This window comes from Aquarana catesbeiana, linkage group LG11, assembly GCF_042186555.1.
Source record: "Aquarana catesbeiana isolate 2022-GZ linkage group LG11, ASM4218655v1, whole genome shotgun sequence".
NCBI lineage: Eukaryota > Metazoa > Chordata > Amphibia > Anura > Ranidae > Aquarana > Aquarana catesbeiana.
The window spans coordinates 112,024,023-112,038,193 of NC_133334.1; the positions used below are offsets into that span (position 1 = coordinate 112,024,023).

The following is a 14,171-nucleotide window of genomic DNA, read 5'->3' on the forward strand; positions in this document are numbered from 1 at the left end:
CGACTCAACCACAGGGTTTTACCCCCTCCCCCCAAGTGCTCATTCACAAGTGCAGCAGGCACTGCTGCTACTCTGAAAAGTGATCCGAGTGTGTTTGACAGGTGGTGAGTAGGTGATATGTTGCCTCCTCACTACCTGATATAAACCCATGATTGCCGTGCAATGCACGCGATTGCAAAATGGCAACAGTGTCGTGACACTAATCAGTGACCTGGTGATCTTTGACTTCTTCCATGTTGTTCAGGTAGATCTTCACCTCTTTAGTTCAATCTCAGTTTATTGTATCAAAAATGTGTAACCATACAATATTCATTACACATACGAACAAGGGTCATAGAAGAAGCCTGTGTAAGTATCTACAATCATCTAAATATGAGGGTATTTAACAATAAATGGACAACTGAGTGGGCTGAAACACGTAACGTGGTATCGATATAAAGGATTTCAATAAAGCTGAGATCCCAGAATAAAGTTTAAAAACTTTTAATTAACGGATTTACAATTAAAAATTATAGGTATGCTGTGGGGATCACTAAAGGTGTAGAACACATCGCTGATACTTTTTCAAGGTAAAAACAAGGGATCAGAAAGAAAGATAATAAAGAAGGCAAAGTTGCATAGTATAAATAAAAATCCAGAGAAAGGAGACCTATATACTCCATCAAGGTCCAGAAGATATGTGTGGGGTCTCCCGTGGCCCAGGTGAGAAACTCAGATGAGTAGCGGAACATAGACCAAGAAGTCCATGTTAGCGAAAACTGTACTGCCTCCTGTGCCAACAGTCGTTCAAGGTCTCGGATTGGTCCACCGAGGTTGACACTCTCCCCAAGAGAAGATATGTTGGTTGACCTCCAATGGCGAGGGATCACTGTTCTAGCTGCGGACAAGAAATGTCGAACACCTTTTTTTTTTTTTTTTTTTAAGATCTTCACCTCTTTAAGGTTGCCTACCCCTGCCTTAGACCTTCTGCAATACAGGCTTATTACCTTCCTCCTTGCACCTTGGTATGTAAGGGTCTTTGGTAGCTGGTATCTCCACAAGGATGCACACTATTACTAATCTCCAGCAGAGCACAATTACATGCTAAGAGAGGCGGTTCCTGTGATTGCTTCTTATGATTTGCTCCCTCAGCCTCACTGATGCATAGAGAGGCTATCACTGAGAAGGGCCAACAGCTGGGCATAGGAGGTGAACCTGAACCAGGGGCCATAGAAGCTGGTCATACAGATCAGAGAAACTCTGTTTCATGTGAAATTGGGGCATTTAATAGATATTCTTCCCCTGCCAGAAAATGCTTGCTAATCTAAACATATGTATTTATGAAAAATATATTTTTTCAAAAGCATCCAACCACCAAAAATGTACATAGACTGCTTAACAGAAAGCAGTCTCCTGCAGATTTGATCTGTGGTTTGCTTACAGCAAGCCTCATAAAAATGTTGTGTTTGGGAAATATTTAGTAATCACATTTCTCTGTAAACAGGAAGACTGAAGGAAATTGCACTGCCAGTGGATGCTTCCCCTTTCTTTTACTAAAAGTTTAAGTTACTATCAGTGTGATGTGTCCCTTGTGCCATCTGCCTGGTTTAGTGGAAGTCTTCCTCCTCTGATCCCCCGCCGTTGCAGTCTTCTAGCCTTGCAGGGGTTTAGAGAGCTGAGCGGCTGTTATAAGTGATCTATGGAGGAGGCAGACCTTTCAAAACATCTGCCTCACCTCCATTCACAGACCACTTTCCATTCATAGAGTGAAACAATTGACATTTATGAATTTCTGAGTGAAAACAATACATAATGATTATGTCAGATGTTGCATTATTGATTTTAAAAGAAATACTCTGACAATCAGTTACTTATATGTTAAAGCAGTGTTTCTCAGCTCCAGCCCTCAAGGCGCCCCAACAGGTCATGTTTTCAGGATTTCCCTCAGATGAAACAGCTGTGGTAATTACTAAGGCAGTGAAACTGATCAAATTACCTGTGAAAAATAATGGTAAGCCTGAAAACATGACCTGTTGGGGCGCCTTGAGGACTGGAGTTGAGAAACACTGTGTTAAAGTGATTGTAAAGGCTTGTTTTTTTTTTAATAACAAACATATCATACTTACCTCCACTGTGCAGCTCGTTTTGCAGAGTGGCAACGAACATCCTCTTCTAGGGTCCCTCGGCGGCTATCACAGCTTCTCCCCGCATCAGATAACCCCCTAGGAGAAGCGCTCTGCCGGGGGTTACCTTACGGGCGCGCTCCAGAGTCCAGCATTTGTGTCTATAGACACGAATGCCGGACTTGGCCCCGCGTCATTGGATTTAAATGACAGCAGCGGGAGCCAATGGCAGTGCTGCTATCAATCTATCCACTCAAGAGCCGAGAACCCAGGGCAGAGAAAGAGTGCGTTTCTGCCAGGTGAAATTCCAGGGCTCAGGTAAGTAAAACGGGGGGGGGGCTGGTCACTGCCAGGTGTTTTTTCACCTTAATGCATAGAATGCATTAAGGTGAAAAACCACGAGGGTTTACAACCCCTTTAAAGTAGCTGTAAAGGCTGAAGATTATCTGCCTTCATTGCAACCTTCAGTATTCAGCTCCCCCACAGCCCCCTTAATACTTACCTGAACCCGCTCTAGATCCAGCAATGTGCACAACAGCCGCTGTCCCGGCTCTCTGCCTCATTGGCTCAGAGACAGCAGTGGGAGCCATTGAGGGAGTGAGCATGCACGAGTGCCCCCATAGAAAGCGGCTTGCTATGGGGGCACTAGGCAGGAGCCAAGAGTCCCGGCGGGGGACCCGAGAAGAGGAACATTGGGGCTGCTCCGTGCAAAACCCTTGCACAGCGCAGGCAAGTATAACAGGTTTGTTATTTTTTTTTTAAAGAAAACATGTAAGCAAGCCTTTAGTATTGCTTTATTTCTGTTATTCTCTCCTTTTGGTTACATAAACAAGACTAAAATCTATGAAACACAATGACCTACAGTACTACCACCGCTTAAGGCACACTGACCCATCACTACTGGGACAAGCTGCTCTTTTTCCCCATCTCCTGAAATTTCATCTATCACCCCGAGTTGGGAACCCCTGCCATAGACGTTGCACACTAAGCCCAGACACACAGTGAAACTCCGTTTAATAGCAGTCCATGCCTCACCCCACCATCCCTCTGAAAAAGGGTGTGCGTGTTTGTTAGGAACATTGGTATTTCTTCTGGAGCCAGCCCCAACACATACAATCCATATACAGTGGGGAGAATAAGTATTTGATACACTGCCGATTTTGCAGGTTTTCCTACTTACAAAGCATGTAGAGGTCTGTAATTTTTTTGTAAAAAAAAAAAAAAATCCAGAAAAACCACATTGTATGATTTTTAAGTAATTAATTTGCATTTTATTGCATGAAATAAGTATTTGATACGTCAGAAAAGTAGAACTTTATGTTCGGTACAGGAACCTTTGTTTGTAATTACAGAGATCATACGTTTCCTGTAGTTCTTGACCAAGTTTGCACACACTGCAGCAGGGATTTTGGCCCACTCCTCCATACAGACCTTCTCCAGATCCTTCAGGTTTCGGGGCTGTTGCTGGGCAATACGGACTTTCAGCTCCCTCCAAAGATTTTCTATTGGGTTCAGGTCTGGAGACTGGCTAGGCCACTCCAGGACCTTGAGATGCTTCTTACAGAGCCACTCCTTTGTTGCCCTGGCTGTGTGTTTTGGGTCGTTGTCATGCTGGAAGACCCAGCCATGACCCATCTTCAATGCTCTTACTGAGGGAAGGAGGTTGATGGCCAAGATCTCACGATACATGGCCCCACCCATCCTTCCCTCAATACGGTGCAGTCGTCCTGTCCCCTTTGCAGCCCCAAAGAATGAGGTTTCCACCTCCATGCTTCACCGTTAGGATGGCGTTCTTGGGGTTGTACTCATCCTCCTTCTTCCTCCATACATGGCAAGTGAAATTTAGACCAAAAAGCTCTATTGTTGTCTCATCAGACCACATGACCTTCTCCCATTCCTCCTCTGGATCATCCAGATAGTCATTGGCAAACTTCAATCAGGCCTGGAAATGCGCTGGCTTGAGCAGGGGGACCTTGCATGCGCTGCAGGATTTTAATCCATGACGGCCTAGTGTGTTACTAGTGGTTTTCTTTGAGACTGTGGTTCCAGCTCTCTTCAGGTCATTGACCAAGTCCTGCCATGCAGTTCTGGGTTGATCCCTCACCTTCCTCATGATCATTGATACCCCAGACCAAGGGAGATTGACCGTCATCTTGAACTTCTTCCATTTTCTAATAACTGTGCCAATAAATGTTGCCTTCTCACCAAGCTGCTTGCCTATTGTCCTGTAGCCCATCCCAGCCTTGTGCAGGTCTATAATTTTATCCCTGACCAACTCTCTGGTCTTGGCCATTGTGGAGAGGTTGGAGTCTGTTTGATTGAGTGTGGACAGGTGTCTTTTATACAGGTAATGAGCTCAAACAGGTGCAGTTAATACAGGTAATGAGTGGAGAGCAGGAGGGCTTCTTAAAGAAAAAAAATAACAGGTTTGCGAGAGACAGAATTCTTACTGTTTGTTAGGTGATCAAATACTTATGTCATGCAATAAAATGCAAATTTTTTTTTTAAAAATCATACAATGTGATTTTCTGGATTTTTTTAGATGCTGTCTCTCACAGTTGAAGAGTACCTATGATAAAAATTACAGACCTCTACATGCTTTGTAAGTAGGAAAACCTGCAAAAATCGGCCATGTATCAAATACTTGTTCTCCCCCTGTACCAACAGTGACATTGCTCTCCATAACACAGAGCTCTGTCCAGTTTCACACCACTAGAGTACTTCCATTAACCCATCAATAACAATGTGGTCTGTTTTATTGGTGGAAGACGCGTATTCATGTCTGTGATTTTTTACACAATTTTCATTTAATATTTGATATTTATAAAGCCATTTGTTTATTTACTTCATTTAAATTTGTTATTTTTGATACACCACGTGTGTCCTGTGAAAGCAGCTTCCCTTTGACTGGTATTCCAGTCACTTTTTTCTTTTGTATTAAAGTGATTGTAAAGTCTTGTTTTTTTTTTTTTTCTATAAGAATAACAAACATGGTATACTTACCTGCTCTGTTGCAGAGGTTTTGCACAGAGCAGCTCAGATTCTCCTCGTCTCGGGTCCCTCTTCTGTGATCCTGGCCTTTCCCTCCTGTTAAGTGCCCCCACAGCGAACAGCTTGCTATGGGGCAACCAAGCCAAGCTGCAGCTCCATGTGTCCATTCAGACACGGAGCTGTGGTTCGGCCCTGCCCCCTCTTTCCCCTGACTGGCTAATTGACTTTGATTGACAGCAGCGGGAGCCAATGGCGCCACTGCTATGTCTCAGCCAAATCAGGAGGGAGAGTCCCAGATGGCCAAGACACTCATGGACATCGTTGGATAGAGATGGGGCTCAGGTAAGTATTAGGGGGGCTGAGGAGGGCTGCTACATACTGAAGGCTTTATCTTAATGCATACAATGCATTAAGATAAAAAACCTTCTGACTTACCAACCCCTTTAATACATATGCTGCAGGAACTGCACTTTGTGAGTTGGCATACTTCTAATAGGGCGTACACACGGTCGGACTTTGTTCGGACATTCCGACAACAAAATCCTAGGATTTTTTCCGACGGATGTTGGCTCAAACTTTTTTTGTCTACACACGGTCGCACAAAGTTGTCGGAATTTCTGATCGCCAACCACGCGGTCACGTACACCACGTACGACGAGACTAGAAAAGGCCTGTTCAGAACCAAGCGCGGCACCCTTTGGGCTCCTTTTGCTAATCTCGTGTTAGTAAAAGTTTGGTGAGAGACGATTCGCGCTTTTTCAGACTCGTGGCTTTCAGATCGTTTTCTGCCGTTCAGTTTGTTCTTGTGGGTTTGTATCTGCTCTTCAGTGCGTGCAGTCAGTTCGTATCGGAGTTTTCTGTGCGATCATTGCTGTTTTTCAGGTCGCTCTTCACAGGCCTTGCTGTTCTTCAGTGCGTTCTGTTACTTCGTTCTGAGCAGCCGACCGTTTTCTAGCCATGTTTCGTATACGTACTCCTCGTAGAGTTCGTGCTGTGCGGGGGCTTGGTGTTGGGGTCCTGACCTTGACACAAGCCCAGGCCATGAACAGGGTGGGGAGGAGTTCATGGACCAAGAATTGGTTGCTTCAGCGTGACCAGTTCTCTCATATGCCTTTGCTCCGTGAGAATAATCCTGATGATTTCAGGAACTTTCTCAGGATGACAGACCCCGTGTTTCACCGTTTGTTGGCTTCGCTGACCCCCTATATCAGCAGGCAGGATACCTGCATGAGGCAAGCCATCACTCCGGAGCAGAGGTTGGTCGCTACCCTGCGGTATTTGGTGACAGGGAGTAGTCCGCAGGACTTGAAGTTCTCGACAGGCATCTCCCCCCAGGCTCTGGGTATCATCATCCCAGAGACCTGTTCTGCCATCATACAGGTCCTGCAGAAGGAGTATATGAAGGTAAGATTTTTATCCTTTAATATCACATTTTATTGTATTGAATGTATGCTAATATATTGTATTTCTTTCCTCATTCCCTAATTACCATGCTTGTAATATGCTGTGAATGTCCCCTTTGTCCTCATGCATGCTGGATTTTTATGAAATTATTATTTTAGGTCCTTCATACATATTTGCCCTTCAATAACCTCCCCAGCATGGTGTCTCCTGGCCCTATATTCACCTCATGTAGTCACTTAACAATGTATTTTATCAGCTCCATAGTAGTGCTTTACCCCAAACACCCCCTAAAATGTTTGGAAATGTTATTTTTGATTTAAATTCAGGCAGAGTGGCAGAGGCTTTTTTTTTGTGGTGTCCCCAAATAATTTTTAGTAACCCTCCCTCCCCCAACTGCTAAGTCAGCTGATCCCAATTCTCTATCTATCCTCAATCATCTATCTGCTGACTTTGCCAAACCCATACACACTATACCCACCTCTTTAGTGCTCAGATTGATGAATTCCCCAAAGCATGTAGTGCAAGGGCCTGCCTGTATACTTTCCAATGGTACTGTTTAAAGTTTTTGTATCCTATTATTATCTTGATAGGTAATAGCAGAATGTCCAAATGTCCTCAAATGTGTACAGTGTGTATTTATATCTTTGTTTTCAGACACTTCTTACTTGTCCAGTGGTCTGCCAATAGTGTAACTAAGGAGGGGCTGTTCAAAGTAATACCCATTATTTAGGCATTCATCTCTCAATGAATTACAATAAATTGGAAATCCTTAACATATCCCTGCCTAAGCCGGACCTACAAAGACTCTCGACTACTTTTTCTCCTTCAAAACCGGTTCCACTTCCTTGAAGTACCTCGGAATTCAATTCCCGGCGGACGCATCCCAGTTCGTTTAACAGAACTTTACTCCCTTACTCCTTATAACCCAAGCAGATTTATCTACATATGCGTCCAAACGGCTCTCATGGCTGGGTAGAGTGAATGGCCGGAAAATGGATGTTCTCCCTCGGTTCCTGTATTTTCCAAACCATTCCTATACACATACCTAATTCGTATCTCTGGAAAATACTCCAGCTGTTTTCCAAATTCATCCGGAATGCTGCCCGTCCCAGAATACGATATAAAACATTATCTCTTCCAAAAGTTAGAGGGGGGGGCTGGAGTCCAGACGCCTCCTTATACCATAAGGCACAGGTGCTCACTTGCATAATAGATTGGTTTCACCACTCTTCAACCAAGCTTTGGGTTCACTTGGAAAGCCATATGAACCCAATTGAACTCTCTACTCTCCCATAGACCTTGCCCATGCTCTGAGGGGGCTCAGCCCCCCTCAATGACCTTACCTGTCAAACAATTCAGATCTGGGATCCCATGCTGTTCAGAAGGGGCTTATCGAATCACCAGGGGCCTAGGACTCCCTTCTTTGGGACCCCGGCCTTCCTGCCGGCTATGTACGCAACAGGATTTGGACCATGGCAAAAAGAAGATCATAGGAGACTTGGCCAAGTCCTTCGAGCAGATCCATTTACGGAAGGCTGGGTCGAACTACATCACCCTATCTCCCCTATTGACTGGCAAAAATGCTTTATTCTGACGCACAAGCTATCCCTAGCCACTAAGACCCAGGAAAAAGGATTTAAACTGGTAACAAGATGGTACAGATGCCCTTCGACTATACAACATTTCAACTTGGTAGTACCAGATACCTGTTGGCTGTGACTTGGCTCCTGGGGTCCACATCTGGTGGGAATGCCCTCCTGTACAGAGATTTTTGCAGCAGATCTTCAAACTATACTGTTGGCGACTTCAAACTATACAACTGATGGCGACTTCCATTCAACCTTCACCTGAAGTGGCTCTCTTATCTATACTCCATGGCGAATTCAAAGCCATTAAAAAAAGATGTATTGCAACACCTTTTGCGGCGGCCAGAGTAGTGATTTGCCATCACTAGAGAGAGATCGACAAGCATGCCTTCCCTGGGGGATTGGGCTACTGGAGTGGACCGCATTAGGGACCTTGAACATCTGTTGGCGGAGGAATATGGTAAAGACGAAGTTTTCTCTCATTTGGACTTCATAGTCCATGTTCCGATAATCCTCAGAGTTTATCTGATGGGCTGAGAGTGGCCTAGACGACGTTGCCTTGGAACTATGATGGAGTGCTTTTTGTCCCTAATCTTTCTGCCCTTATTCATTTTCCTCTATGTCTAAATACACCCTTAGGAATCCATTGAGCAAATGTACCATGACTTTGACTAATCCATTGTTACTGATTCAGTGTGTGACCCCCAAGACATATTATTTTTCATAAAGACAGGTTTCTCATATAACCTTTGCTGATGCATTACGTAGGGCACACCTGTGATCCCCTTTTCTGAAATGATGGTGAATGTTACTTTAACCTGTAATGTTTTCAGGGGTTTGCATTCCCAGATGGTCTCCTGATGTGCCTTATAAACATGTTTTAATTCCATTTTTATGTACAGCTTGTATAACAGTGTAAATTTGCTATCCCCTCAAAATAACTCAACACACAGCCATTAATGTCTAAACAACTGGCAACAAAAGTGAGTACACCCCTAAGAAAAAATGTCCAAATTGGGCCCAATTAGCCATTTTCCTTCCCCGGTGTCATGTGACTCATTAATATTACAAGGTCTCAGGTGTGACTGGGGAGCAGGTGTGTTAAATTTGGTGTTATCGCTCTCACTCTCTTACTGGTCACTGGAAGTTCAACATGGCACCTCATGGCAAAGAGCTCTCTGAGGATCTGAATAAAAGAATTGTTGCTCTACATAAAGATGGCCTAGGCTATAAGAAAATTGCCAAGACCCTGAAAGTGAGCTGCAGTACGGTGGCCAAGACCATACAGCGGTTTAAAAGGACAGATTCCACTCAGAACAGGCCTCCCCTTTGGTCGACCAAAGAAGTTGAGTGCACATGCTCAGCGTCATATCCAGAGGTTGCTTTGGGAAATAGACATATAAGTGCTGCCAGCATTGCTGCAGAGGGTGAAGGGGTGGGGGGTCAGCCTGTCTGTGCTCAGACCATACGCTGCACACTGCATCAAATTGATCTGCATGGCTGTCATCCCAGAAGGAAGCCTCTTCTAAAGATGGTGCACAAGAAAGCTCGCAAACCGTTTACTGAAGACAAGCAGACTAAGGACATGGATTACTTAAACCATGTCCTGTGGTCTGATGAGACCAAGAAAGACTTCTTTCGTTCAGATGGTGTCAAGCGTGTGTGGGGGCAACCAGGTGAGGAGTATAAAGACAAGTGTGTCTTGCCTACAGTCAAGCATGGTAGTGGAGTGTCATGGTCTGGGGCTGCATGAGTGCTGTCGGCACTGGGGAGATACAGTTCATTGAGGGAACCATGATGGCCAACATGTATTGTGACATACTGAAGCAGAGCATGATCCCCCTCCCTTCAGAGACTGGGCGGCAGGGCAGTATTCCAACATGATAACTACCCCAAACACACCTCCAAGACGACCACTGCCTTGCTAAAGAAGGTGATGGACCGGCTAAGCATGTCTCCAGACCTAAACCCTATTGAGCATCTGTGGGGCATCCTCAAACAGAAGCTGGAGGAGTGCAAGGTCTCCAACATCCACCAGCTCCGTGATGTCATCATGGAGGAGTGGAAGAGGACTCCAGTGGCAACCTATGAAACGCTGATGAACTCCATGACCAAGAGGGTTAAGGCAGTGCTGGAAAATAATGGAGACCACACAGAATATTGACACTTTGGGCCCAATTTGGACATTTTCACTTAGGGGTGTACTCACTTTTGTTGCCAGCGGTTTAGACATTAATGGCTGTGTGTTGAGTCATTTTGAGGGGACAGCAAATTTACACTGTTATACACGCTGTACACTCACTACTTTACATTGTAGCAAAGTGTCATTTCTTCAGTGTTGTCACATGAAAATATATATAAAAAAATATTTACAAAAATGTGAGGGGTGTACTCACTTTTGTGAGATACTGTATGTGATGTTACATACAAGCATATGGATCGGATGCGCAATGATGAGCTTAGGTCAGAGGCATTTTCTGAAAGCAGTGGGCCTGTGTGCAGGATCATAAGTTGGGCCCCTGCAGCTGAGAAAGTGGTTGGGTACAATTTTCATTGCGCTGAATACTGGCTGTGGCTTAAAGGGACACAGAGTGCAGGTGTTCAGTAGTAAGTGATGCAAAGGTTCAGGAATAATTTCAACAAAGTTCCCAGAAGCTTAACAGTAATTCCACAAACTGTCACCTGATTGTGGTTTTCAATCACAGTGAAATCCCTTCTTTCTGAGATTGGTAGTGGCAACCAAGCGAGCCATCTTCCTCCAGATGGTGGGCGGGGCTAACAGGACTGCAATTGGCTTTAGCAGTGGCCAAGACAGTTCTCCTCCTCCTGGAAAACAAAGACCACCCCCCCTACCAGAACTGCACCTAATCTCTTCCCCATCACAAAAGCTGACGATCGCAGCTGCAACAAAGTTAGAGAACCAATGTTTCCCATCTTTTACGGTGTGTGGGGGCACAGTGCCTCCCCCTCAGTGCGGCGTGAGGAATTCTGAAATTGGAACGCATTAGTGTCTCACTGACAACTCCCTGCACTGCTCTGCTGATAGGGAGTGAATCGAGTGCCGGCAAAACAGGCTTCGCGCAACGCTTGTGGCACCAGTGCCGGGGGTTGCCTACCCCTGATGTCAACTTTACATAATAGAATGAATTGTAAAGCTATTTCTACAAGTATGGTTATGTCTACAGCTCGCTGATCAGATCCAATGTTCCGTAAGCTGTAAATCTAAAAAAAAATTTTTATTGATCAATCAACTTGGGTACATTCAGCCTGCCCATACATGGTTTGAATCTCGTCCGGTTCCTGCTGAACCAGCCGAGATTTGAATCCATCTATGGCTGGCTTAAGGCAGGGTTTTAAACCCTGTCAGTTTTTTTGTCGCCTTCTGTTTCCCACTGGGGAGATTTACCTTCACTTTCTGTCCCATAGGCAAAATAGGAAGCGAATGGGAATCCATCCAAAGTCAGAGAATCCCAATGGGTAACCAGGGTCACTAGAACTAGTCGTCCGATCAGAAGAACCCCCCCCTCTAGTCTTGTTTTGATGTCCACCCAAACTTGGGATGTTTTTTACTTTCAACAACAGTAAACAGGATAAATTCAGAGGATGAATCTCCCTAATGGGGGCAGAGACATCAACCTGACAGGTGTTCTAATCCCTCTCAAGTCTATCCAAAACATAGAAAAGAAAAATACTACCTTTAGCCTAGGTTCACACTGACAGCAGGAATGAACTTGTGTGAATTTAGCTGAACTCGCACAATTTCATTCCCGCATGTCAGTCCCGACTTCGGGGGCGATTTTTTGAGACATCTGTGCGGGTTTCTGCATAGATATCTATTGAAATCATACCCCGAAATCACCAGAAGTAGTACATAACCTACTTTTGGGAATCGGTGCAGCGCCGCAAATGTGCACAGATTCGGACAGTACCTTTGCCGGCAATAGCCGCCAATTTGACATGTCAAATCGCATGCAAAATCTCTGCAATGTGAACCAGGGCTTCGTGACACTATTATTTTTTTTTTTTTTTATCAAGAGCCTTTAGTGACTCTTAACATATCTGGATGTTCCTATGACAGCAATTCTTAACTCAGTTCAGGTCCACTTTAATATAGGACATGTTCATTGTTGAAATGTCATATTTCTTTACAGTAACATAAAATTTTTAACAATTATAACAGGTGCTCAAATGCATTATATATAAAAGTACATGGATTTGGGTTTCATCCAGTTAATCCATTGGACAGAGGTTATTTCCATTTCTGACATTCCAGTTGAAGTTTGACCTTTCATTACAACACATTCATAAAAAGGTTGTCCTTGCTCTACTCACATCTCTGTCAAAGAAACTTCTCGTTACTAATGCCTAATTTTTTTTTTAACAGCAAACCAACAATGTCTTAAAGTATAATTTTGGATAGTAAGGAAGGGTTATAACCTGTCAGATTTTTTTTGCCATCTGTGTCCCATTGGGTAGGTATCCCCTCACTTCCTGTTCCATCACCAAAATAAAACATGAGAGGAAATCAACTGCAAAATGAAAAAGAAACTCTATCCCCCCCCCAAGTCACTAGAACTAGGGTCCCCATTGGAAGATTTCACCTCTATTACGGTTCTAGGGACAACCCAAAATTTGGGATTTTCTTTTACTTTCAATGATAACGGTATACATGAGTACAACACACGGTACAACGAAAGGGTAATTCACCCTAATGGGTGAGTAGGGAATGGTGAAAACCACTGTATTTTTTCCCATCTGTGTATCATTGGGGGGACTTCCCTTCACTCCCTGTCTGGTAGACTCAACAGAAAGTGGGAAGTTGTCTTTTCAATGTGAAGGGAAATCCCTTGTTAGACAGTTGTCAGAAGAACAAGTGTCCCTGTTGGAATATTTCTACTCTATTTCTGTTTTGGTGATCGCTCAAAATTTTGGATTTACCCTTACTGTTATCCCCAGTAAGATTGGACAATTAAAGAAAATTAATATTCCTAATGATGAAACAGACAGAATAAAACCTTGACTTTGGTTCTAACCTTACCAGTCTATCCAAATCTAAAGGTTTTGTTATTAGTTATTTTCATCCTTCTAGTTTAAAAAAATGACAAAAGAGATAGTTTCCCTATACAGTAATGGTTTATACATTAGGGCACATCAAACACAGATCAGCAGATTCTCATTTACCTCCATAGTGCAGTGTGAATGACAGTTCTGAGGCTAGTTTAGACTTTGCACTTTTCTGAATGCAGATGTGTTTGCATTGCAAGCAAAGTTGGTCAAATGCAGCCTTTTACATTCGAACACACAAGTTTGATATGCGTCATGTTCAAATGGAGAAGCCATCGTTTGACAGCAACGCCTGTATACACAAGTCTTAAACTGAGCTGCCATCATGGAATCCTAACACAATATTAGTGTACAGGCAATTACACTTTGCAAACCAGTTATATCACTTTATGGGCCAGATATTGAGTGGGGGTAAAAAACAGCAACAAGCCACACTCTCATGGCAACACAACGATCAAACTTGGTCAGAGAACTTCCGTTATCTTCTCTATATAATGAAACTGCATTCTGTAATTTAGAAATTAACTGTAAACATGGCTGTAGAAATGCTTTGTCCTGGCATCCTTGAAGAGTCATCCTTTTAGGTGCAGGAGCAACATAAGGCACGTTAATTATGGCCCTTATTGCTTTGGCTTGGTCCATACAGTGAATAAGAATGTTCAGTGAATCAGAAGTTTCTTTGGTCTTCGTGTTTACTAGCTGCAATTGGTCAGCTTTCCCCAGGGCTGTCAACAGGCAACACAGATGCATAGCCATGGGTTGACTGTCGTGTGAAAAATGATGCAGCTCTTTTGGGCTTCACTCGTTTAATTTCAGTGCCTGGGGAAAAAAAATAGGTATACATAAAGAAATGACACAAAGCAACGTTTATGCCCACTTGATCAATCGCATACAAGACTTGGAAGTGTTTAGGTTGCTGGTTCCAGTAACCCCCATGGCTTCACATGCTCAAATAAACACATTTATAGCTCAATTGCATGTTTGTTAACATGACATATGACATTTAAAGGCTGACTCCACTTTT

At 43.8% G+C, this 14,171-nt stretch overlaps 1 protein-coding gene across 1 annotated transcript in view; it reads right to left on the reverse strand.

Moving 5' to 3' along the window:
- Nucleotides 1–12,172: 12,172 nt before the first annotated feature.
- The window catches only part of FRMD8 (FERM domain containing 8), a 61,830-nt gene continuing 59,831 nt past the window's right edge, over nt 12,173–14,171 (reverse strand). The window contains exon 11 of the mRNA XM_073604895.1: nt 12,173–13,966. Coding sequence (XP_073460996.1) covers nt 13,857–13,966 — 110 coding nt within the window. The 3' untranslated portion in view covers nt 12,173–13,856. The remainder of the gene's footprint in view (nt 13,967–14,171) is intronic.